Source organism: Pezoporus occidentalis, unplaced genomic scaffold (assembly GCF_034315485.1).
Source record: "Pezoporus occidentalis ecotype Australia unplaced genomic scaffold, CSIRO_AGI_Poc_V1 ctg16, whole genome shotgun sequence".
NCBI lineage: Eukaryota > Metazoa > Chordata > Aves > Psittaciformes > Psittacidae > Pezoporus > Pezoporus occidentalis.
The window spans coordinates 3,286,975-3,312,578 of record NW_026913425.1 but is presented as its reverse complement, the minus strand read 5'-3'; the positions used below and the strand labels follow the sequence as shown (position 1 = coordinate 3,312,578).

Here is a 25,604-nt window from a genome sequence, read left to right as displayed (position 1 = left end):
CTGCCCCACTCCACTTCACCCACCACCGACGTGGCACGTGCCGTTCCCAGCATGCAGCGCGGAGCTCCCGAACGGCCGCGTCAAACGGCCGAGACCAGGGGCGGGGCCTCACATTGCCCACACCGGCCGCGCAAGGAGGGAGGGCGGGAAACCGGCAGCGAGGAGGCGGGGCAGCGCGCCAGGCCCCGCCCATCTCCCTCCGCCGGAGGCAGCGGGCGGCGGCAGCCAATGGGGAGGGCGCCGAGGTGGGGCGGGGCGTCGGGAGGCGGCGGGGCGGGGCCGGCGCTGAGTTGCCGCAGCGCCACAGCTGCTTGTAAACAGATCCCGCCCCACGTGACGCGTGCGAAGTACCTGCGCGGGGGCACCGGGCATTGTCCGTCGTGGCTGGAGGCTGAGGAGCGGGGTCGGCCGCGATACTCTTCTGCGGCGGGCTCATCGCTGACACGAGCCGCTTCCTCTCTGTCCTGCCTCCCTCCCCGCGCCGGCGGGGATCCAGCGCATCCACCGCTTCGGAGCCTTTCCCGTTCCCCCGCCGCTAAGATGGCTGATGGTGGGCGGTGAGGTGGCGAGCGGGGCTGCGGGACGGCAGACAGGACGGTCGCGGGGAGGGTGGGGGGCGCGTGCGGGAAGCCTCGCAGCGCCATGTCTGCCTTCGCCCTGGAGGAAACGCTGGAGGCCGACTGGGTGGCCGTGAGGCCTCACGCCTTCCAGGAGCGGGAGAAACACAAGTTCGTCTTTATCGTGGCCTGGAACGAGATCGAGGGCAAGTTCGCCATCACCTGCCACAACCGCACGGCGCAGCGCCAGCGTAGCGGCTCCCGAGAGCTCCGGCGCGGCGGCCCCGCAGGCCCCGAGCCCAGAGCCTCCTCGAAGGCCGGCAGCCCTGCGGTGCGCAGGGACAGCGGCCTGCCGCGGGGCTCCTCGCATCTCCGCGCCGAGCCGGGGCTGCGGGGGGCGGCGGCCGACGCGCTGCCTAGGAGCCCGTTGCGCACCAAGAGCAGCCCAGCCCGGAGGCCGCAGCGGGGCCCGGAGGCGGCAGGTGCTGCCGAAGAGATAGAAGTGCTAGAGCTGGGGAAGGAGGAGGCGGCTACAGCTCTGTCGTTGCCGCCCTCGCCGCTCCAGGCAGCAGAGCCGGGCGCTCCCGACGCGGAGACCACCGGGGAGGAGTGTAGCTGGGCCGGTCTCTTCTCCTTTCAAGACTTGCGGGCTGTACACCAGCAGCTGTGCTCGGTGAACTCGGAGCTGGAGCCCTACCTGCCTGCCTTCCCCGAGGAGCCCTCGGGCATGTGGACGGTGCTCTTCGGAGCCCCGGAGCTATCCGAGCAGGATATGGACGCGCTCTGTTACAAACTGCAAGTTTACTTGGTCCACAGCTTGGATACCTGCGGTTGGAAGATCCTCTCCCAGGTGCTCTTCACCGAGACTGACGATCCCGAAGAGTATTACGAGAGTCTGAGTGAGCTGCGACAGAAGGGGTACGAAGAGGTGCTACAGCGGGCTCGCAGGCGAATCCAGGAGGTGAGGCTTCAGCATGATCCAGATACCTCCACTTTATTGTTACCTTTTCTGTGACATTTTTAGCTGTTCTCTCCAGCTGCTCCTGCTGTTCGAGCTGGTCGAACTACTGAACAAAAAAAAAACCCCAAACAAACCCCAAAACCATATAGGAAATATGTGTAGTTAAAAAAAAACCAACAACCCAACTTTGAAAATCTTAGTAAGAAAATGAGGCTTAACCTTTCAAAGTTCTCTAGGGCCAGGATATAAGAATGTGCAGATTTTCCTGGTAATCCAAGTGTGGCTCAGTACTTTATTCTGTACAGTCAAATGTCAGTGTTTGTGAACTAGTATGTGATGGATTTGGTAAGGTCTTGCTCCAGGATTTTTGGTCTTGCATTGCTTTGCACCAGAATGTGTTGGAGTCTGATTTTTTTTTTTTTTTGTTTGTTTAATGGGAGCAGCAACATGTGTTTGACAGTACCGTTTAGGTACTGGAGGCCAAAATATTCTAGGTTCCTACAGGATCTGCGTGCTGAATCTGCTTATTTCAAGGGAGATGACGTTTTCCAGTGGAATTAGAGTAACTGCAACTTCTCTTCAGCTGGCAAGTTCTTGGAGTTGGGAGTTTAAAAAACAAGCTGTCTGCTCTTAGTATTTACGGTGTTGCTGTTGCTAGTGTCTGGCAAGACTTGTATGCTTCAGGACACGCCATCTCTCGTAATGTATACTGTTTGGCAGAAAGCAGTTAAGGAGATTGAGCTAATTAACTTCTTGTATCGAGGTGTGTGAATTTCTCACCTCTTGGTGGACTGAAGTATAAGACGACCCAGATTTTCCTAGTGGAAAAGGAGAATTTTACACTGGTTTTTGTGTTTCAGTGGCTTTGGTCCAGGATGTACCAGGATCTGTCTAGGTGTGACTGTGTATATGAATCAGGTTATGGAAGTTTATTATTGCGAACACCATCCAAATTCTGTTGTATCAATATATACATCAAATATTGTTTGGCTGCTTCAGCTGCCTTCATATATCCTGCTAATGTTGTGTGTTCAAAAATATGTGATGGTGAACTTTTTTTTCTCCTTGATAGAGTATGAGCATATCTCTGTGCTGTCTGTTTTGATAGCATAGTTTTGAGTCTTTGTAGGATTCAGGCAGAGCTTTTTCTTAGTGACAGGAGTTACAGAGTAGGAGAAAAATCTTTTATCAGTGATGAAATCATGATAAGAGCATCCAAGTGTAGCATTGTAAGGTAAGAGTTAATTTCCAGACTGTTCTGTTAGGGTATATAATTGTGTTTTGTCTTTTGTTTGTGGTTATTTAAAGGACTGAAGTAATCCTCGTTAAATTCCGTGTACAACTGTGAATTAGTCTAATAGTCTTTTGCAGTAGTTGACTTAGCCCAGAGAATATGAAGTCATACTATCCTTTACTGTTTTTGTTTGGCTGTGTGACTGCTTGGGGGTGTGTGCATAGATTGACTTAGCCTTCAGCTCAGCAGTTCTTATAAGAAACTGAGCAGTATAGGAGAAGTTCCTGTTAAATATGTGGAGTTTGGGAACTGGGTGCCTAACTCAAAACATGCAGTATTTTTTTGTGAAACAGTAATTTCATATTACTGAGAAGAGCTATTTGTTTCTTGGACAGTCTCAACTTCTAATTCATTAGCACCAGCATTAGCAGCAAAAAGCAACTGGTTACTAATATGCAATGCAAGCTTTATCTCTAAAGCAAGATCTCTAAATTACAGCATCTTATTGTCTGTGTTCAGAACTTTGTGCAGACAAAATGGCACAGCATTTTATGTGTGTATTTGACTACTGTGCAACCTCACTTTCGCATAGTAACCAATTCAGTCATGGACCTAAAGTCAGTACAGCTATACTTCTGTCACTGTCAGTTGTGTAAACTGATCCTCTTTAATTAAAGATAGTTCATGTTTAAGAAAACAACAGAATGACCTGTTTTTTCCCTCTTGGCTCTCAGGTTTCTCGTTTCCTTACCTGTTACTGGTTTACTTAGTCCACAGGAAATGTCTTCCTTTTAAGCAAATACTGATAGTCTTTGTCACTGCAATTCTAAGCAGCATAAGCAATAGATGATGGGTACTGCTTGGTATTTCTGAGGTAAAGGTTTATCATATTTAAAAAAAACCCTACCAAATCCATGTTAAATAGAATCATAGAACGGTTAGGGTTGGAAAGGACCCTAAGATGATCTAGTTCCAAGCCCCCTGCCATGGACATTGACACCTTCCACTAGACCAGGTTGCTCAAAGCCCTGTACAGCCTGACCTTGAGCACTGTTAGGGATGGAGCATTTACGACTTCTCTGGACAGCCTGTTCCAGTGCCTCACCATCCTCAGAGTAAAGAATTTTTTCAGTCTTTAATTTTCTTTTCCATCTGTGCTTGAAGGCTGCCTGTTAGCTGATTCTCCTGGCTAGATGATTGCAGGAATGTTGGTTTCCTGCAGTTTTAGATGATTTTACCTCTTGCAAGAAGTTTGGGGAAAAGGGAAGTTATTGAGTAGAACTGGTAACTGAGATGGTATCTAGGAGCATAATGAACAAGGAGGGATTTTAGTAATCTAAAATTGTGCAAAAACCCCAAGTTTAGGATTCCCAAGACCTTGGCATAATGTTTTAAAATATATCTCTGGTTTATACTTACTTCATATTTCATCTCTTTCTTTTTGCCGAATAAATTCCTCTCTGCAGTTAAAATATTACTTGAGAAGTGCTTGCAGTTTCTGTTGATTATATTCTTTGGGGTGGAGAAGCAAAGCGAGCAACAAAACCTCGTGTTTGTTTTTCAGTAACCCCTACTTGGCCATCTGTTGCTTTCCTTAAGTTCAATGCAAGCCAGTTTATTTTCACAGCAGTTAATGATTGTTGCTTTTTGCAATAGTAATTTTTATCTCTGTCTCAATTATAGACCTTTAATAAGCTAAAAGAATGTTGCAAGTAGAAACAGATCCAAGATGAGGAGAAGAAGTTGTGGAGGAGCTGTGTGACCTCAAATTAATTTCTTCTGCATAATTTTGAAATACCTCATCTTTTTCAAATGAAAGTATCAATTCTGGAATAGTTTAGGAATTCAATTCATGTTAAAGTAAAAACTTGTATGTGAAGTAGAAGATATTATTCTACCTCATTTTTGAAAACCAATGAACACTTGGTTGGAGCCTTTGTTTATTAATTTTATGCCTGTCTAAAAAATCCTTGGGTGCTTAGCTAGGCGTCTTAAGTTCCCAAGTGGAGGCATGATACAGAATCAGCTAATGACCAGATAAATATGAGGCAGCCGAGAGGATGGCAGTGAATCCTGGTTTGGGATTCCAGCTTATTAAATAATATTTATAAAATCTTAAGCTCTGCATCTAGAAGGCAGAAAAACTTTACCTCTGTACTCTCACTCCTGTCAGTTTCTGGTCTGTGTTTCTCCTAGGAAATGGGAGGAGTTTTTCTAGGCTGTGAGTGTACATTGTAAATTTTTTCTAAGTGTAATAATATCAAAGATGGTGGTTTATCTGTTTGAGTGCTGTGTTGGCAAAAGATTGAACCTAGTCACAGTTTTCCTGAATAAAAAGCAGTGTTAACATAAACTATGATTAAGAGGGTTTGGTGGCTTAGTCATGCGAGCAAACATGTTCTGTTGTATGTTTATCCTCATGTTCTGTTGTATGTTTATCCTTTTACTTGCTCTTGCATAGCAAGTTGTGAGTTTGGGAAGACTATATTTACCTTATATGCTTACTTCAGCATCTTTGAATTAATGGCACCTGGGAATCTCCCTGTTCCATATAACTCTTAATTGCCATGACAGTCTGAAACTTGCTGGATAATAGTGTATAGGATCTTGAATGCCAGTTACAGATGTAGGCAGAGACTTGCTTTTGTTTTCTTCTTGCTCTGTAAAAATCTATGAATTCTAGAGGCTGCAGTCTGTTAAAAGACCATTTTGAATCTCTGTTCTGTGTGTGTTTTTTCAAATTGCTTTTGAAAGCAGTACAAAAGTTCAGAAACATTTTTTAGTGCATGATTAAATTCTGAAGAAATTCTGAGAGCATCGTATTTTCTGAGGCTAATTTAGTCCTCCTTGAGAATGAGGACCTACTGCTGTTTTCAATCTCTCGTCTATATAGTGGAATATTTTACTTAAGTACGAAAACAGCCCTGAGAGCTTTTGTCTTGTGTTGGTTGGCTTAATTTTCTTTTGATTTGAAGGGCTAGAAATGCTAAGGAAAAATAAAAGTATTTTATTTATTTTATTACAGTAACAACTTGTTTGAGAAGAAAATGTAAGGTTTGTTGTTGTTGGTTTTTTTTTTTTCAGAAAGCTGTATGGTCCCTTTATTTTCTTTTTAAATCACCATGGATGCAGATTATTTTTTTAACTACTCCTCTGCGCAGCTTTAGTAGGCAAGGGTTGTTTTTTGTTTTGGTTTGTTTTTGTTTTTTTTTTTAGTTGTCGTTTTGAATGAATGGAGTTTGATTTTCAAATCACATAAATTGGCAAGGAACTGGTTCAGTTAAATCACAGAACTTCGTATTTGTTGCTTTCCGGGGGTGTTGTCACATATTTCTGTTTACATCAAACAAGCTACATAATATCCATAGGTTATTTTGTTTCGTTGAATCTGTCCTAATATTTTGGTGAAAGACAATATCCAGGATCATCTCAGTAACTAGGAGAATTGCTTTTGGTCGTGTGCATTCAGTTCTAAAATAAACATGTATGTGGTATGTAGTGAGGCACTGTATCAGAAATGCAAATTTTCCAAAGGTAAGATGACCTGTTGCTGTTCTGTGATTTAGTGCTAGCACAGTGTGATTTGAAGGGATATTCAACATCAAACTCGAAAATACTTGCAAAGTAAATAATATAAGACACCACGAACGATATTCAGTGTTCCAGTAACACAAAAAATTGGCAGCAGTAGCATTTCCATCAAACCCAATGTTAACGCCTCTCTATGCAAGAAGCAAAGAAAAGTGCAATGTAGAAGATAATATGAGGTATCAATGTGGAGAACACTTGTTCATATATAACTTTGGGAGCACATAGACTCAAATAATGTCTTATTTTAATCCTTTTTTTTTCTCTATTGGTATAAATGGAGTAGAGTTAAGACTAATGCTGAGCATTCTGGAAATTTAAGCTATTTAGTTTGAATACTGCTTTTTACATACTCATTATTTGTAGGTGTGAATGCTTGTTTCCAGTAAAATAGTTTTGATTCCCTTCTAAATGCTTTGTAAATAGGCTATTTAAGTACTGCACCAGTGCTGTGAATTGCTACTAACCAAAATACATCAGCACCTGTAGGGCATGCTCTGTAGCACAGGCAAGTCGGTTCTTAGGAGATGCCTACATGATACTAGCACTCTGACTAGTACTTCTGTTGCTGTCCTAAATAGGGTATTTTCTCAGTATTTATATTTGTCAGCCATCATCTTTTTATTTGTCTAGTTTGCAGCTGGAGTTACTAACAGTTATTTTGGGTTGTTATGAACTAGTCCTAAGTTAAATATTTTAAAGGCTCATCGTTTTGTGCACTCTAAGTTCACACCTGACTCATTCTGGAAACATCAAACTCAGTAAATGTGGAGTAGTTTCTCCATCTCCTTTTTGGCAAATAATAAAAGCCGAAGTCACATGGGTATTTTGTTTTCAGAGTTTCAGTGTGTGTCTGAATTGTGTTCTCTGTAGGTAAATCCATGTTACAAGTGAAAACACTTCATGATGACGTGTCATACTACTGGAAGATGTGGAGTACTCACAGCAGCCTTTAGTATCTTAAGTAACAGGGGAAATTCAGGTTAGGTATAAGGAGGAAGTTCTTACTGTGAGGGTGGTGAGGCACTGGAACAGGCTGCCCAAGGAAGTTGTGAATGCTTCATCCCTGGAAGCATTCAAAGCCAGGTAATAATGAAAGTAATAAACATTCTGTAACCCATTGTGCTTCTTGAGATTCACAGCTCCCTTAATTTCTTAGCTTTTCTCTTTTTTGGGGGGATGTCTTTCCTTTGTGTTTACCTTTGTTTGTTTGAATATTTCTTTCTCAAATTTTCCAGCATGGTTTTCTTTCTCTTCAATTGAATGTCCTGCCTTCAAGTCAGCACCTTTTAAAACTGCTTTATTAATCCAGTAACATCTCTTTTTGTCTCCATTTCTGGCTGAGGTAGTATCACCCAGACAAGTTTAGAATTTAAAAACAGATTGATTCTAATAATTTAATCTTTTTACATTTCTTTCTATAATATGACAAAACACTGCTTACAGATGGTCAATGAGTTTTATATTCTTTTTGTATGTAAATATTGGTACCACACTTGAAGAAGGCACTGAAAAGCAGAGGTTTGCACAAATGGCTGCTCTTACTTTTTTTTCCCCTCTTTTAAGAGGTACTTGTAACATTGTTTTATTTTTTTTTTCAATTAGTAAAAGCATACCATTGCAGTCCACCAGAGTATTGCTGTTCCTGAAGAGAACTTTGGTTGAGATGACTAAAGTTCCATCTGCAGAACATTTTTTATCCTTTCAAGAGATTAAAATATAGCCATAGGGAATATGGTAGACGGAAGCTAGGGTAGGAGGAGAGGGAAGAATGATGGTATTTTCTAGAGATACATATTGACTTAGTGACGTTGCATATCTATATCTGAGCTGTTGCTCAAGACTGTTATCTGCTAAATAGGCAGTAAAATAAAGTGAGATTGTGGGATGTTGATCCTGTTGCTTTAGTGGTTGAGGATATCTTCTAAACAGGCTCAATCCGCTTCCTCCTTTAATTTCTCCAGAGAAGAATCAACTAGTAGCATTTGGTGGTTTTTTGGGGGTTTTTGTTTGTTTGTTTTGTTTTAGTATCGTACAAAAGCAAGAGGAACAAATAAACGTGCATTGAACTCTGTAGAGGAAGCTGCACGTAGAATGTATTTTGTGATTTTGAGCAACTGCAATGTGCAGGATTTGCCAGAAATACACATATCTTGCATGTTATGTATATCTTGCACATACATGTTCATATATCTTGCATTGTATTAACATCGCTGTAAATATTCAAAGATCTTTGGTAGTTCACTGAAAATCAGTGTAAGCTCTTAAGACCAGTGCTGCTTAATAGCAAACATGCAAGAATGCTTTAAGAATGATGAAGACATGATTGTTACGGCCTTGCAGGGAGTAATAGTATGATCTCATCATAAATATGGTGGTGACATTTGCTAGAATGTGGGTTAGTCTTTAAGAATAATTCGTGAAGCCCTCACACAACTTGAAACAGGATTGTAAAACCAAAGAAAATAGTCCAAATTTGTTGGGCAGGAGATTGGATGATCTCATAGTATCTTCCAGTCATAAACTGTATAAATTAATAAGGGAAATGTGGTTTTGTTTTAATTAGTTTGTTGTTGAAACTTGCCCAATTTCCATTTTCTTGAGAATTGAGGCTTGAATTGTAAATCAAACTATTATTAGTTTGACTGAAAACTTCATGAAGAATTTTAACACACAGTAGTAGATTTTAACTTGAAATGTCTCCACAAATGTCTCCTTATTTATTTGCTTTTGCTTGTCAATGTGTCTGTTGTTATTAGTAACTTTTTATTAGAGGCTCATTTATGCATTTTGGATTTTTCTTTTGGATAACTCTTCTAGTTGTAGGCAGAAAGGTGCTTTGACATGAAGACGGCTTCCCTGGCAAGGTAGTTACTGAAAGTGATCATCTGGAGCCATTCAGAGTAGGCCCAAATAGAATGCTGGTGGTGTATCTCTGCTCACCAGTTGCAAACATTTCAGCAGAGGTTGTTTTCAGTTAAAAACCTTTTGCTGGTAAGACCTGATCTTTGAGTTTCCTTTCTATCTTTTTCTTTTGGTTGTATTGTCATTACTCATTCAGGCAACTTTGACTGCTTAGTGGACTCATTTTTTGGTTTGTTGTTTGTTTTTTTTTGTCAAGTTGCGCCTGGAAAGATGTTATAGAACAATTCCAGTTATTCAGCAACTTTTATTATTTTTTTTTTTTCTGAAAGTAAGTTGAGTACCTCTAATTCCATAAATACATAAACTGAATTTTCATTATCTATTGTTATAATACTTTGCAAAATGTATTTTAGATGAATGTTTATGTGACCTTCTAGCTGTGATATGGGTGTGAGGGAATTGGATGGATTTTTTCCTTTGAAAATGTGTTTTTTTAAATAATCAATTAGCATTTGTTTGTGCTGACTTGCAAACAATTTATGTGGATTATCTAAAATTAGTAGTAGCACAACTTTACATGTAACAGCATTGCATCATGACTTGAATTACTTCTGGGAGACAGTATTGCAAAAGATTTTTCAGTAAGTTAGAATCATAGATTATTGTATTAGAAGGAACCTTTATGGGTTTTCTAGCTGAACCCTATGATTAAAATAGAATTCATTTTGATTAGAGCTTTTTTTTTTCTTTTTTTTTTTCTTAAAACCAAACCAGAACTAAACTTTAAATAATGCTCTGGGCTTTATATGTGTTTTAAGGCAATTGGGAGGAGGGGGAGGGGACGGACCAAAAACCAAACAAACTCCGAGTGTATTCAGTTGTGAAACTTTTGGGGAAGCAAATCTGTATATCAGAAGTTTCTGAAAGTTTATAGTTTTTCTACAAATATTACTGGGCTTCAGAGCCCAAGTTCTTCAGCCTTCAGTAATATGATATTTATAATCATCAGATGTCAGGATTTTAAATTGTATGATGCTGTCACTTCACAGTAGTATAATTCAGAAAAAAATCTGTATATGGGAGGAGTTTAAGAAAACCTAAACTACTTGCAATATTGGAGCCATTCTGGAAGAGTTCAGTTAACAGGTAATTGATATGTATTGTTCCAGCTGTGTTTTATCATGCTGCTTTTTCAGGCATGGATTTTATTTCTCCATAACATTTAAACTATGTATCCTTTCTCTTTCATTTCTTAATGAAAAATAAAGAACAAAATCAACACCACAGGATGAAAGTCTGTGCACCTGATACTAATATAAATGGCTTTTGTCTGAAATGTTAAATAACTTGAATAATAGTACAACTTGTAGTTTACATGATACTTGCTGTTAAAGCAAGAAGAAAAATAGTGATCCAGGATTTCAGGAATTTATTTAACTTTTGGGTCCCCACCTGTGGCAGGAGGCTTTGAACTAGATGATCTTAAGCTCCTTTCCAACCCAGGCCATTGTATGGATAGTGGACTGTAAATGTGTCATTCTACTGGGCTTTATTGACTGTTATATTCAACTTTTAAATAAACCCCCCGCTCTTCTAGCTGAGAACTTTTAAAAATTACATTTAGTCATGCAAAATGCTGTTTCCTTCTTAGACCTGCCTCTCCATGATTTCACTATTGTGTAATGTGCTGTAGAGGTTGAAACTCTGTTGAACTATACCAGCCTTGAGAAATCACCCACAGGGCCATTTGATTTACCCTGTCAGCAGTTGTCCAGGGTTTAAAGGTGGTTTCATCATCTACGTTGTTGAAGGGAGCCGAAGAACTGGATCATCAGCTTGCTAGGGCTGAAAGGGGGAGATCATGTCTCTTTCTGTTCTCCACCATTCAGCTTTGCATTCCTTCCTGTTGTGCTTCTCTGTCCTTGTGGTGTGCTGACTGAACTCAGTAAACCTCAGTAAATCACCAAGAGAAACCACAGAAACACTTTCTGACAGATGCTCAGTTATATTGTTAAAGGGTATGAGAAACACCAAGTCCAGTGCAGTGGTCGAAGAGGGCACTTGGGAGCAGAAGGAGCAAGGAACCAGGGTGGAGGTGCAAAAAGAGAAGGAAGAGGAGAAGGGAAATGGGGTCCTCTTTCAGTAAGAGCAAACTGTTAGTTCAGCTGAGCTTTAAAAAGTAAATTCATCCTTATAGTGCTTTCAATTTGGTATTGTCACAATGCTGTATCTTCTTTGAATTAGATTTTTAAGTCTAACATTAGGTTTATCAGACATTTGAGAATATCTGCTACCATGCTTAAATGCATTGTAAAAAAAGGTAAAAATACTAATTCAGTATTGCTGGTAGGGAATCACAGAGTCATAGAATGGTTTGGGTTGGATAGGGCCTTAAAACCATCTAGTTTCAAAGCCCCTGCCGTGGGCAGGGGTGTCTCATCCTGGACCATGTTCTAAGGCTCTGTCCAGCCTGGCCTTGAACACTGCCACGGATAGAGTATTCACAACTTCTCTGGTCAACCTGTTCCAGTGCCTCACCACCCATGGCCCCTTGTCCTATGGCTACAGTCGCTGATTAAGAGCCCCTCTCCAGCATCTTTGTAGGCCCCCCTCAGATACTGGAAGCTGCTGTGAGGTCTCCATGCAGCCTTCTCTGCCCGTCTTCATACGGGAGGTACTACAGCCCTCTCATCATCCTCATGGCCTTTCTCTGGACTTATTCCAACAGCGCCATGTCCTTCTTTTCTTGAGGACACCGGAACTGCATGCAGTACTCCGAGCTGCGTTTCACGAGAGCAGAGATATGATTCCCATGAGCTGACTTCAGAGTGAAATTGATTACATTATTTTTTCTTCCCACCAAATGTTCACCTTTGTTTTCATAAAAGAACATTTTCTCCTTAGCAGAGTGTGTATTTGGCCTGTGTCCCAACACTGCAAACCTTACATAAAGAAGGGTTTTAAGAGCAGCATTGTAATACCTGCTAAATAAATGTATTCATTGTATGTAAATGTTGTTGACACAATTGTCAGTTTAGAGGCTTTTGAATGTTTTCCTGATTAATAGCGTAGTTCAGAAACACAGAACAGAGTCTGTGGACCAAAATTTAACGTATTTTATGGCATAGCATGAACACTTAGGTAATGTATGTTCTCAGTCTTCTGGCTTTGGGTTTGGGTATTTTTTTAATCAGATTCCTGCAGAAAAAAAATACTTAGAACTCATTAAGACAAATGTAAAATAAGCTCTTCGCCAAGCCTTCAGGGTGAGGTGTTGCCTAGAAGTCTTTTTGTTCAGAGTTACCATGTTCAAACTGATCAGTGATTCATTAATGACTGTATCTTTTAGTTATTTTGCCATTTTTTTCAAAGTGAAGGAGGTGCAGAATGCCCGTAATTATTTCGGAATACAGTTAACATCTATTTTATTCATCAAATTACATTATAATGCAAATACTTACTTCTGTGCTACCAAGGCAAAATAGCCTAGCACTCCTGTACAATGAGCTCCTCTGTGCAATTCGCCCTTGTTTTCTGTCATTTCTGCAGCTTATTTGTGACTATGCTATTCTGAGTAATACACTGAATTAAATAGCTGGTTTTATAGACACTCATTTGGCATGATAGTGTAACTCAGGAGTGGCACAGCCACGTCATACATAAGGTAAAGTGATCAGACAAGTACCATCTTAAAATAAAAGCAACTTTACCAGAATACTACACATGTGTTTTGCTTAGAGAAAAGGAGTTGCGTGGGTTTTAATTGTTGACATCTCCCTCTTGAGCTTTCAGAGGAGATCTGGTGTGCCATGTATTACTGTCAGAGTTGGCAGCTTTAAGCTTGAGCCTTGTCATACTGCAGCAAGTTTTATGTGTATATACATACAGTTCTGCTGAGACTATGTAGAATTTTGGGTGGGAGGGGAGAAGTTGCATTGTTCAGTAATGATGCATACATGGAAATAATGTTTTAGCTCACTTGGCTACATTAAAGTACTACTTCAGTTTTTGTGATCCAGTTCAGTTCTTTTCCATTTCTATGGACCTGTATTACAGTCAGCTTGTTGAAATGAGGTGCATTTTTGTAGGCAGTGTAAGTGAACTTGAGAAGGGTAATTGTTACTGTCCTAGGAATTAAAACATAAGTAATGTAAGTCTAAATGAAGATAACTGAGATGAGTGAAGAGGGGCCAGGCAATCTGCAGTTTGCAGTCTTCTGGTGTGTTCTTTTGTAATGGGTTGAATTTGACCACCAGGTTCCCACCAAAGCCACTTTATTGCTCCCCTTTCTCAGCTGGTCTAGTGAGAAAATATGATGAAGACTTGTGAATTGAGATAAGGACAGGAAGAGACCGTTCAGCAATTATCATCCCAGGCAAAACAGTCTGGACTTTGGGAAATTAGTTTAATTTATTGCCAATCAAACCAGAGCAGGGTAATGAGAAACAAGGCACATCTTAAGAATGCCTTCACCCAACCCTTCCCTCCTTCCTGGGCACAACTTGACTCCTTATTTCTCTTGACTCTCCCCTGAGTGGCACTGAGGTATAAGAAAAGGAGGTTGCAGTTGGTTCATCACGTGTTGTCTCTGCTGTTCCTTGCTTCTCACACTCTTCCCTTGCTCCAGCATGGGCTTCTCTCCCACAGGCTCTCTCAGGAGTTCGCTCTGGTGCAGGCTTCCCATGGGGTCACAGTCTCCTTCAGGCATCTCCCTGCTCTGGTGCCGTGTCCTCCATGGGCTGCAGATGGGTATCTGCTCCATCATGGACCTCTTGTGGGCTTCAGGGGCACAGCCTGCCTCACCATGGTCTGCACCACACGCTGCAGAGCAATCTCTGCTCGTGTGCATGCAACGTCTCCTCCCTTCCCTCTTCATTGGCAGAAGGAGTGAAGAAGGTATCTGTAGAGTTGTTGCTCTCACATATTCCCACTCCTCTCTCTGACTGCTATCGTGAAGCAGTTTTTTCTCCTTCTTAAACATGTTATTCCAGAGGCACTACCACTGTTGCTGATGGGGTTGGCCAGGGGTGGGTCTGCCCTGGAGCTGGCTGGCATTGACTCTGTCAGACATGGGGGAAGCTTCTGGCATCTTTTCACAGATCCCAGCCCTGTAGATCTCCCCACTACTAAAACCCTCCCACCTACAGCCAATACATCTCTGGACATAGGCACTGAGGTGTACTCACTCACTTGATATGAGTAGTTCTTCAGAGGCCTAGAAGACACATCCTAAGGAATTATGGGGATTGTTATTTTTACTTTTAATGTTTCAAACACCCCATGTTTCACTTTCCAGTATCTTTTTTGGATTTTTTTTATTTTTTTATTTATGTGTGCATGTGTGTTTACTGTGTGTTTGTTAGAATAACTGCTAACTTTGAACTTGGTTCAGACAATAACCTTTACAGTGCAGCAGCATACATGTCCGATTTTCTATCTTCAGAAGCCTATCTGAAAAAAATTAGGTATTTTTGTCCACTCAGTAGGTGGTTGATTATTTTGTGTACCAATTGTAAGCTGTGTGGTTTCAAATAAGTTTAATATGGAATTCACTTATTTTTATCTTCTTTTAATCTAAAGAGGTTTAACAGATGTAGTGCTGGTTCCCACACCTCTCGTGCTGGGCAGTATTACCTTACTTGTTTATGCTGTCCCAACTCTGTATCCATGTTTTGTATTCTCGTAAATGATTTCTGCCTCAAGATTAAAATATATTTTAGATCTGTATTGGAGAGTCAGGCTTTGGTCCAGTAATGGGACATTCACTTGCTACAGTAATGCAGAAGGCCTTTTTATACTGCAAAGGTAAGGACTGTTGATGGCAATGCAGTCATGCAAACAGGAAGCTGAATGTCCAGCAAGTCTTGATCTTTTAGCCTCAACAGGGGATATTTAGATACAGGACCATGCATGTAAGACAGAGAAAAGCAGTTTGCTCGCAGTGCAGGTTTCATATAGTTGAGACTCATGCTCATTGCCAGAACCTTTTAAAAAGATTTTTTTTGTTTGTTTGCTTAAATACAGCTTAAAAAGAGAGTGAATAGAAACAGTTTTAAGCATGCTCTGATATAAGAAATTGCAGTTTAAATTCAGCTGCTAAGATTTTGCTTTTAAAGCTTTAGTTCTTTCGGAACTCATTGTCTGGAGCCCATTGCAGACTATTACAAATGTATCAGCCCGAGGGTTTGGTATTTTACTCTCGAGATACTGCCTCAGTAGAAGGGATGCAGTATATAAAAGCTATTTTATCTGCACTACTGTACGTTTACCTGTGATAGTAAATACGCTGCTTCAAATAAAAATCGTCGGGAGTTCTTCCTAGAAATGTCATGTATTACTATCAGGCTTCCAGTAATCTGAATTCTTAAGAAAATGGGGTATTCTTTAATTACTATCCAAAAATATGAAGAAGCTTAGGAAGACACTGAAAAATATCTTCATAGCCTGTTTTAGCTAAAAGTAGGTATGTGTCATACTGCAATACTTCTATAAAATAATAGTAATGGGGAAAGTTTTGAGAGTAAGAGCAAAGGAAATGTAAGACTTGACTCTTCAGTGATTAAATCAAGCTTTGGACTGTTCTCCCAGCTGAGATCAACCTGCACATAATTACCCTGCCTTCTGTAATACTTCTAAATCTTTATAGATAAAATACAATTTTTTAAAATACTGAAGACAGAAATGAGGGAAATTAGTCTGTTATATAGTTCCAATTCATGTGCTGTTAAATTGAAAAAAAAAAAAGTGTTTCCTGCTGGTTAGAATCTGTCTGCATAATAGTTGCCTAAAATATATGGATTCATTTAGTTGTGAACAATGTAATATCTGTGAAACATGATTCTTAAAATACATGCTGTATTCAATGGTTATAGCACTAGTCAGTCATGTACAGGATGTTACTCTACCCTCCTCCACCCACTTCTTTAAATACTATAATTAAAAATTTGTGAAAGTAAAAAGTTCATATTGAACTGTTGAAGTAAGTGAACTCTATTCCTGAATGCCTTTGCTGAGACTTAATCATAAGCGGGGCATAAAACATGCCACAAAAATTGTTCATGTATTTTAATCTAACATCTTGAAAACTGTGGTTTTAAAGTACCAGGTTGGTTTAGGCATTTGGCCAGCTTAACCAATGTCTCAATCTTACTAAAAGGTATCAGCTGAATTTTCATGTTTCTAATACAGTGTATTGTTTTTTCACACTGCCTGTTTGAAAACTGGAATATTTTCACACAGTTAAACTAACTGTGAGCCTATGGAGATCTTGGTTTGCCTTATGACATTGTTGATTCAGTGGATTCTGTGCTAGACCCAGCATTGTTGTTATCCAGTACCATGAATACAGTTTGGATGGCAGCCAACTAAAAAAATGCTTCAGCTGACTTTGATCCAGAACAGGAAAGCTTCCATCTGACTGCTTTATAGAGCAAAGTGGGAGACGTCCTCTGTGTGGCCAGTTTGGCACCATCTGTCTCCTGTGTCAGTGCCCCTTCAGGACTAGTGGTAATAAAGCAGCCTGGACTCATCGGGCTTACAAGGCTCTGTGTAGAAGCACATTCAAAGCTATCAGTCTTCTGTTCATACCACACCATACTGATAAAGACTTGGCGATTGGTAGTCATATCAGTTCCAGAAAGTGAGAGAGTGTAGTGCCCCTTAGAATCATTTAGGTAGGAAAAGACCCTAAAGATCATTGAGTCCAACCATTAAGGTAACGCTGCCAAGTCCACCACTAAACCATGTCCCCAGGTGCCACATCTACACATCTTTTAAATACCCTCAGGGATGATCCCTCAACCACTTCCCTGTGCAGCCTGCTCCAATGCTTGACAGCCCTTTTGGTGAAGAATTTTTCCTAATATCCAATCCAAACTTTTCCTGAGGCTACCTGAGGCCATTTCCTATTGTCCTATTACTTGTTATTTGGGAAGAGAGCCCAACACCCGCCTTGGTACAACATTATTTCAGGTAGTTGTAGAGAACAATAATGCCTCCCCGCAGCTTCCTTTTCTCCAGACTAAACCACCCCAGTTCCTCATAAGACTTGTGCTCCAGACCCTTCAGCAGCTTCGTTGCCCCGTCTTTGGACACACTCCAGCACATCTGTGTCTGTTTTGGAGTGAGGGGCCCAGAACTGAGTGCAGGATTCAAGGTGCAGCCTCACCAGTACTAAGTACAGTGGGACGATCCTTCTGGCCACACTACTTCTGATGTAAGCAGGGATGCCATTAGCCTTCTTGCCACCTGGCACATACCATAACAATTATTTCAAGTGCGTATCATGATTTCTCTGTGTGGTTTTTTTTTTTTTCCTAAGCCTGTATTTTTTCACACTTCTTCTTTTTCTTCTTTCTTTCATTTAACTCCACCTGAGTGAAATTCGAGGTACCAGTTTTATGGTGTTAAGCTGACAGGACAGAAGAATTTCAGGGTGTGTTTGAGCTCATTTGCAAAATTTTTAGAAAAGTTTAATATTTGGATGTTTCTCATCCATGTCTGAATAAGCCTGTAGAAAAACATGTTAATAGATTGATGGGTATAATGAGGTTGTATGTAACCTGTGCTTGCAGGTTAGTAAACTTGCTACCTGTTTTGAAGAACATTCCTAGTCAATAGCTCTTTGGTCTTTGTTCTAAACCAAATAAGGTGATAACTCTTTGTTTTCCAAATCAGTTTTCATATTTTGTTATGTGTTTTCTGGCAACTGTAGTTTGACTGAAATTTCAACACTGTTTTCATGCAAAGAAGTCCTCATTAGTCACAGGAAATGGATTCTGTGTGCATCATTACCTTCATTATCATAGGAAGAAAGAATGGGTGCTTATCTTGTGTTAATAATTTAAGAATATGTATATTCTGTGTGAAGGACCTGCCCTCAAATGTGTTGGGTGTTTTTAAATGTTTTTTGTTTGTTTTTTTTTTTGAGTTTGGTATTTCTGAAGGAGTTGAGGATTACTGTTAGGATTGGGGTAACCTCAGCAGCACACTGAATAGAACCAGACATGGACAACCTTGAAACAGTGCCCATTTACTTATCTTCTGTATGTGCATGAATGTAATGATAATTCATTACTTTATCCATACTGTTTCCAACAATGGAGAGGATTTTTATGGAACAACCAACGAATTATAAGTAGATACTTGCTTTCAGTGTCATTAAGATGTCTTTGTGCTATAATGATGGTCATAAAATTACTGTGGTCCCTCATTTCCTGGCACTTCAACTTCCACAAAGTTATTACTATCTTCCAGAGAATCAGGACTATTAAAGAGGCCTTAAAAATGGCCTGTAAAGGAAAAAGAAAGCCATACATTGTATTGTTCTATTCCTGGAGTGAGATTAATAAGTTTCTTCTTGACATGTTGAGAGGTGGGCCGGTGTCAACCTCGTGAAGTTCAGCGAAGTGAAGTGCAAGGGCCTACACCTGGGTCGGGACAATCCCAGGCACAGCTACAGGTTGGACAGAGAAGAGATTCAGAGCAGCCTTGCAGAAAACTATTTGGGGGTGTTAATTGGTGAGAAACTGAACATGAGCCGGCAGCCCAGAAACGAGGCATATCCTGGGCTGCATGAAAAGGAGCGTGACCAGCAGGTCGAAGGAGGTGATCCTGTCCCTCTACTAATAGCTGTCTCAATAATATTTGCGTACAATGAATACATTTATTTAGCAGGTGTTACAATGCTGCTCTTGAAACCCTTCTTTATGTAAGGTTTGCAGTGTCGGGACACAGGCCAAATACACGCTCTGCTAAGGAGAAAATGTTCTTTTATGAAAACAAAGGTGAACATTTGGTGGGAAGGAAAAATAATGTAATCAATTTCACTCTGAAATCAGCTCATCGGAATCATATCTCTGCTCTCGTGAAACGCAGCTTGGATTACTGCATCCAGCTCTGATGTCCTCACGAAAAGGATATAGACCTGTTGAAGCAAGTCCAGAGGAGGGCCATGAGGATGATAAGGGGACTGGAGCATCTCCCACATGAAAACAGGTTGGGAAAGTTGAGACTGTTCAGCCTAGAGAAGAGAAGGCTGCTTGGAGACCTCACAGCAGCCTTCCGGTATCTCAAGGGAGCCTACAAGGATGCTGGAGAGGGACTCTTCATTAGGGACGGTAGTGATACGACAAGGGCAGTGGGTTTAAACTTAAATAGGGAAAGTTCAGGTTAGGTGTAAGGATGAAGTTCTTTACTGTGAGAGTGGTGAGGCTCTGGAACAGGTTGCCCAAAGAAGTGGTAAATGCTCCACCTGTGGCAGCGTTCAAGGCCAAGTTGCACAGAGCCTTGGGTGACATTGTTTAGTGTGAGGTGTCCCTGCCCATGACAGGGGGGTTGGAACTTGATGACCTTAAGGTACTTTTGAATTGTAACCATTCTGTGATTCTGATTTTTTTGTTGCCCTCTAGAATTTGTGTCCTAGTAGAAGAGTAGGGCTTCGTGATAAAACGAAGGTGTGAATTTGTTGAATAATATAGTAATAGCCTGAGCAGCTAAAGGAAATGAACATTACTATGTACTGTAGAGCTGCTGCTAATAATAGAGACCCTTCTTGCATTGGGTGGCTTGAGAAGAAAGGTTTGGTTTTTCAGTGCCTTGACAGAGGGATGATTACAACATTGGGACTGCAAGAGGGTTTTCTGGTACTTCAGAGGAAAGTAGGAGAAGGCTTGAAATGGCAACTCTGTTTATAGGAAAGAATTGCTGAGGAAAAAGATGCCTGTGTGTTTAAAACAGCAAATGAATTGGAATAATGCATGAAATCCATAGGGACTTAGGGCTCACACCAAGGGCATCTTGAGTGTCTTCTGTCCCTCTGCTTGCAAGTTGTTATGTGTGTTTAGCCCTATATGTTCATAAAATGTTAGTTTTGCAGACTGCAAGCCTCTATGTGCCACCCAATAATCTGAGTGAGAATCAAATGCCACAGAATACTATGTGCTGCTGGAAGACAGCAAAAGGGCATTACAAACGACTTTGCAGTAGGAACAATTTCCTAGGTGAAGTTGTTCAGGTCATACAACAAATGTTCTCATGCAACTGAGGAATGTCAGGTCTGTTTTACACATTTTTCCCAGACCTTTCATCTTGACTAAGCCTTGTTGATGGAGAGCTCTTCCTGGCTTGTCATCTGACCATTATTTTAGTGCTGAACATATAAATAAAGCTAGCACAAGCTGTTCTACTTTCACCTCTGCGTACTGTCTCTAATCTTGGTTGACCTGTAATGCTTCAAAGGGAGCCCAGTTTACAGGGGTCTTCAGAAGTGAAATTTACATTATGAAGAAAGAAAATTTTTCTTAACCTTGTTATGTAACTGAACTACAGCATAGTAATATAAATGTAATGGAGCAAACTGAGTAGACAGTATGGTAATCAAGATTTCTGTTGATTGTCCTGGGATATAAATGAACCAGATGTCAAAGGACTGTTGACCAAAGCTTCAATTTGTGATCAGCTGTTCCCTTTTTTTTGTTTTCCACTTATGATACTTGATGCAGTTGGGTATACTGAGAACTTCATGTAGGCTTGGCATCCAACTTGAATGAACAGATAGAAGATACTATGTGCTTTTCCACATTGTACCTAATCTATGTTAGGTTTAAATAAACTTGGCCTGTGAATATATGCTTTTTTTTTTTTTTTTTATATATATATAAGGGACAAGAGATTTTTAAGTTTGAAGATTGCATAAGAAGGGAATTAATTTCATATAATGTTGTCTTTGTAAATACATCAAGTACTCCATAATTCTGTATGAGATTAGTTTTTGTTAAATGGTTGAATATTTTTTCAGAAATGGTAAAAGATTTCCAGCAGCATGTGAGGTCTGCCCAGGCAGATGCCCCAAGTAGATGCAAAAAAAGCACCTCAATTAAAAACATACAGTGTAGCAAATTTGCACAGATAGATGATTTTTTTTTTGGCTTCATGAGAACTAATGGAAGGAATGGACAGATTTTGATGATGTTGTGTTTTCTTACATGAATTGAAGCATAAATTATTTGAAGGGTTTTTTGTTTGTTTTGTTTTGTTTTTTTTTAGTGTATCATACTTAGATAATTTCCTTAGATAATCTTATTTGAAATTTAATGTCTAAACTGTCTAGGCTAAAATCATAAACCAGAAGGCAGAATTACCAGAAATGCAGATCACTGTTTTGTTTCATATAGATTCTTCTCTGTATGGGTGGAGCTGTACTTGTGCAATGGGACTGTGTTGGTCCAAAGCACAGACAGGCAAAAACCTCCCAAAACCCCAAAATTATCAAAAGGTGACATCGCTTATGTCTCCTTTCCTATCACTCCTTCCTCTGTTTACCCCGACACCTGAAAGTGGGAAACATGGGAAGTGGCGTATCTGATTACCACGTTACCATATTCTGGTACTAGGTTGCTTTTGAGCTGTCTTTGTGCTTGTATTTAATACTTCCCAGGGATTTTTGTGAATTAAAAGATCAAAAGGAGTGCTGCACATCTTGTGTTCAGGTTATCAGAGATGTGCTCATACTTGACTGGCTAAGCTTAAGATGTGGGTGGGGGTTAAGATTTTGTTTGTTTGCTGATTTTGTGGGAGAGGGAATATACTGCAAGAGGTTAGGCAAAAAACAGTTTTTTAAATGAGTCACTTTTAGCAAGAATGTTTTAATACATTAATCAAAATTGACACTTTTTCTGCAGCTTCTGGAAAGACATAAGAACACTGAGAGCATGGTAGATCTGCTTGAACTGTATCAAATGGAAGATGAAGCCTACGGTAGTCTTGCAGAAGCTACTACAGAGCTTTACCAGTACTTACTACAGCCGTTCCGAGATATGAGGGAGCTTGCAATGCTTAGAAGACAGCAGATAAAGGTATGATAAAAGTAACTAACTTCTATTAATGGAGAAATCATAGTCTTTACTTAGTATTTGTTACTTTTGTTATGCAGTGATGGTTTCTCCAGTAGTTGCTGACCCTGTGTTTCTGTTTTTTTCACTCTTCTGCTTTTGAAGAGTGAGAATATCTCTTGAGTTTACACCTGTTTATCTTACTGTGTTTGGTGGTTCAAATTCATTGTTGAATTTGATAGGTGAAACTTGGAATTATATGATTACTGGAAATACTGACTAAAATATAAAACAGAGACATAGGTACACTATCTGTACTGTTGTTATTTTTTAAAAAAGTTTACACAGGAAGTTACTTTTCATTTTCTGAGATAATCTGATTAGCAATGAAAAGTAAGTAGCTTTTCATCTAATGTTGTGAAATACTTAGATACGGAAGTGTATTAGAAACACAGAATTTTTTTGCAAAATTTAACAGTATCTTTTCCTAAGAGCTGAAAAAGTAGAGATAGCTGAAGAATACTGCATTTTGGTAAAACTGTTTTATAATGCATGTTTGTTTTATTTTAAAATTATTCTAATTTTAAATACTTAACCAAAAATAACAAATGTCACCTCCTTTATTGCATCTCAGAAGTACTTTTGATAAAGTCATTATCTCTTGTGTAGATTATTAAGACTGTAGCCCTCTAATTCTTCTAATATATGTGTTGTAACATAAAAGCTAAAATGGGTCTGTTTTGTTTTCAGATGTCAGTTTATCTCAGCTTGGCACCCATTCAGTTAGCCAACATTGTTATTAATGGTTTCAATTTTAAAAAGACAGCTTTTTTTTCCCTCTGGTTTTGATTATAGAATGAGGAAGGGAGGCAAGAGGATTTGTGATTCCAAAACTAGTTTTATTTTGAGCTATTGCTGTGCCCCTAAAGTAATTTTTTCAAAACATTCAGCAATCTGAAAGTAACTCAGTGAGGTAATGTGATGATATTTGAACTAGAAGTGCTAAATTATAAATGCTGCTGCATAGAGAATTGGGATGGATATTTTTTCAGATGTATTATATGGCTGAAGGTTGTGAACGCTATATTTAGTGTAAAGCCTTCTTTAAAGCATGATATAGTTCCCATTTTATTTGAATTTGTCACATAGGAAGAGATAATTTGGTTTTCTTTGTTCTTTTTACAAGCAGGTAAAGGTAAATAAATTGAGCAAAAAATATGAATTGAGTTGTTTTTTGTTGTGTTGGTTTTTGGTTTTGTTTGGATATTTGTTTTTTTTTCTTTAACCTCAATGATCTCTTGAATTTCAATTTAAAAATAACTTGTTTTCTACTTTTCCTGAAAGAATAACCTTGGTAAATTTCAGGGACATGTTTTTGTGGTTGATTATTTTAGTTGTACATAGTTGAATCAAATGTACTTTAAGTTCTTTCCCTAACTTGGCAATTTTTGAGTTATAAAACTTGGTCATCTGTATTATGTGGTAGAGAAAGATGCCATCTCTTGTTTTTCATTTCATTGTTTGAGAAAAAGCAGTACTTGTATCTATGATGACAAAATATATATTGCGCTGGGTAGCTAGGGTGGAAAAATTACTTTATAAATAGAACTTGCACATGAAATGGTTTGTGTTAACTTGCTGCATATGTTTTTCTGGCAGGCTTAATAATGAAACAAAGATCCTTGGGTTTCAGTAAATCCTAATGGCTGGGGTCAGCTCCATTTTCATGCATAATATAAGTATTTCTCATGTTTACTACCTCAGTGAAATGGGAGCTGTGACCATATACTGTTTATATATGAAGAGTGACAGGAGAAGGATGAAGTTTGGATCTAGGGCAGGGTAAGGAATGAAAAACCTGCAGAATGTGTTAATAAAATGGAAAAAAATAGATTACAAGGATAATGAAGCTTGAATACAAATACTAGGGTTTAGTCAGGATTGCATATACCTTCTGTAATTTTACAGTTTTAGACCTGTAGGTGCAGTTGTGTTCACTGGCCTACTAGAAAGAAATCACCTTGCTGCTTTGAATTTTCTGGTCTTATAATTGTGTGGAGTGTACTTCACACTTATGTTGAGCAGGTAATTCATTTGATCAAACTCTAGGTAAAATCAGGGAGAGGCTTTTTCTTTTTCATGCTTTTTTTTTTTTTTTTTTTAATGTCCTTGGTACTAGGCTACAGAGAAATGCGAGATAAATTGTTTCATAACATGTATGTAGATGCCAGTAAAACTTTGACACAAGCATTCTCAAAAGTCTGAACTGGACTGCATTTGCACTGGAAATAAGAGATGAGAGCAGCATATATCTTCATAATTAATTAAACTTTTTTTTTCTTCATTGTATCGTAGAATGCTTTATTATAATGTGCTTCCCTTTCAAGGAGATACAGATATTGTTGAAAATATAATTCTGGGTCAACTGTATGTGGATTTATTTATTGGTTTTATACTTGATGGTGAATTGTAGTAGTCTACCTTATAACTAATTTGACTTTAATATATGTAAAATGAAATACTTAGAAATAAATTATGACCCTGGATTTGGAGAAGGCTGAGGTTCTGAATGACTTCTTTACCTCAGTCTTCACTGGCAAATGCTCTGACCACACCACCCAAGTCTTGGAAAGCAGATGCAGGGACTGTGAGAATCAAGACCTTAGGCCTACTGTAGGAGAGGATTAGGTTCAAGACCATCTTAAGAACCTGAACGTGCACAAGTCCGTGATGGGACCTGGTGAAATCCATCTGTGGATCATTTACCTCTACTTGTGCAAAGTGTCTGACACTGTCCCACACAACATCCTTGTCTCGAAATTGGAGAGACATCAATTTGATAGGTGGACCACTCAGTGGATAAAGAACTGGCTGGATGGGTGCATGCAGAGAGTTGTAGTCAACAGCTCAGTGTCCAGCTGGAGACCAGTAACGAGTGGTGTCCCTCAGGAACTGGTGTTCAACATCTTTGTCGGTGACATGGTGTCCTGGGTTCAGCAGTAGCAGTAGTGTCCTGGGTTCAACTGGGTGGCTGGAAACATACGCTGTGCCCCATGCCACTGCCCGGAACACTATCCTGGGCCTTGAGAAACAGATTTTGTGGCGACACGGCACCCCAGAGAGAATTGAGTCAGACAATGGGACTCATTTGTGGAATAACCTTATAGATATTTGGGCCAAAGAGCATGGCATTGAGTGAATATATCACATCCCCTACCATGCACCAGCCTCTGGGAAAATCAAACGGTACAATGGGCTGTTAAAAACTACACTGAGAGCAATGGGTGGGGAAACTTTCAAGCATTGGGATACACACTTACCAAAGGCCACCTGGTTGGTCAACACCAGAGGATCTGCCAACAGGGCTGGCCCAGCCCAGTCAGAACTTTTACATATTGTAGAGGGGGACAAAGTTCCCGTGGTGCATATGAAGAATTTGCTGGGGAAGACAGTCTGGGTTATTCCTGCTTCAGGTAAAGGTAAACCCACTCGTGGGATTGCTTTTGCTCAGGGACCTGGATATACTTGGTGGGTAAACAGACCTCGATTGTTGTCAGCTCGGCACCACT

General features: G+C 39.9%; 1 protein-coding gene across 2 annotated transcripts in view; it reads left to right on the top strand.

Moving 5' to 3' along the window:
- The first annotated feature begins 299 nt into the window (after positions 1–299).
- JMY (junction mediating and regulatory protein, p53 cofactor) overlaps positions 300–25,604 on the top strand; it is a 61,826-nt gene continuing 36,521 nt past the window's right edge. Inside the window, exons 1-2 of one of the 2 annotated variants that reach the window (XM_062612406.1) lie at positions 304–1,518; positions 21,886–22,059. In XM_062612406.1, the coding sequence (XP_062468390.1) occupies positions 643–1,518; positions 21,886–22,059 (1,050 nt within the window). In that variant the 5' untranslated portion in view covers positions 304–642. Of the gene's footprint in view, positions 1,519–21,885; positions 22,060–25,604 lie in introns of both variants that reach the window. The other variant, XM_062612408.1, reaches the window with a different exon arrangement.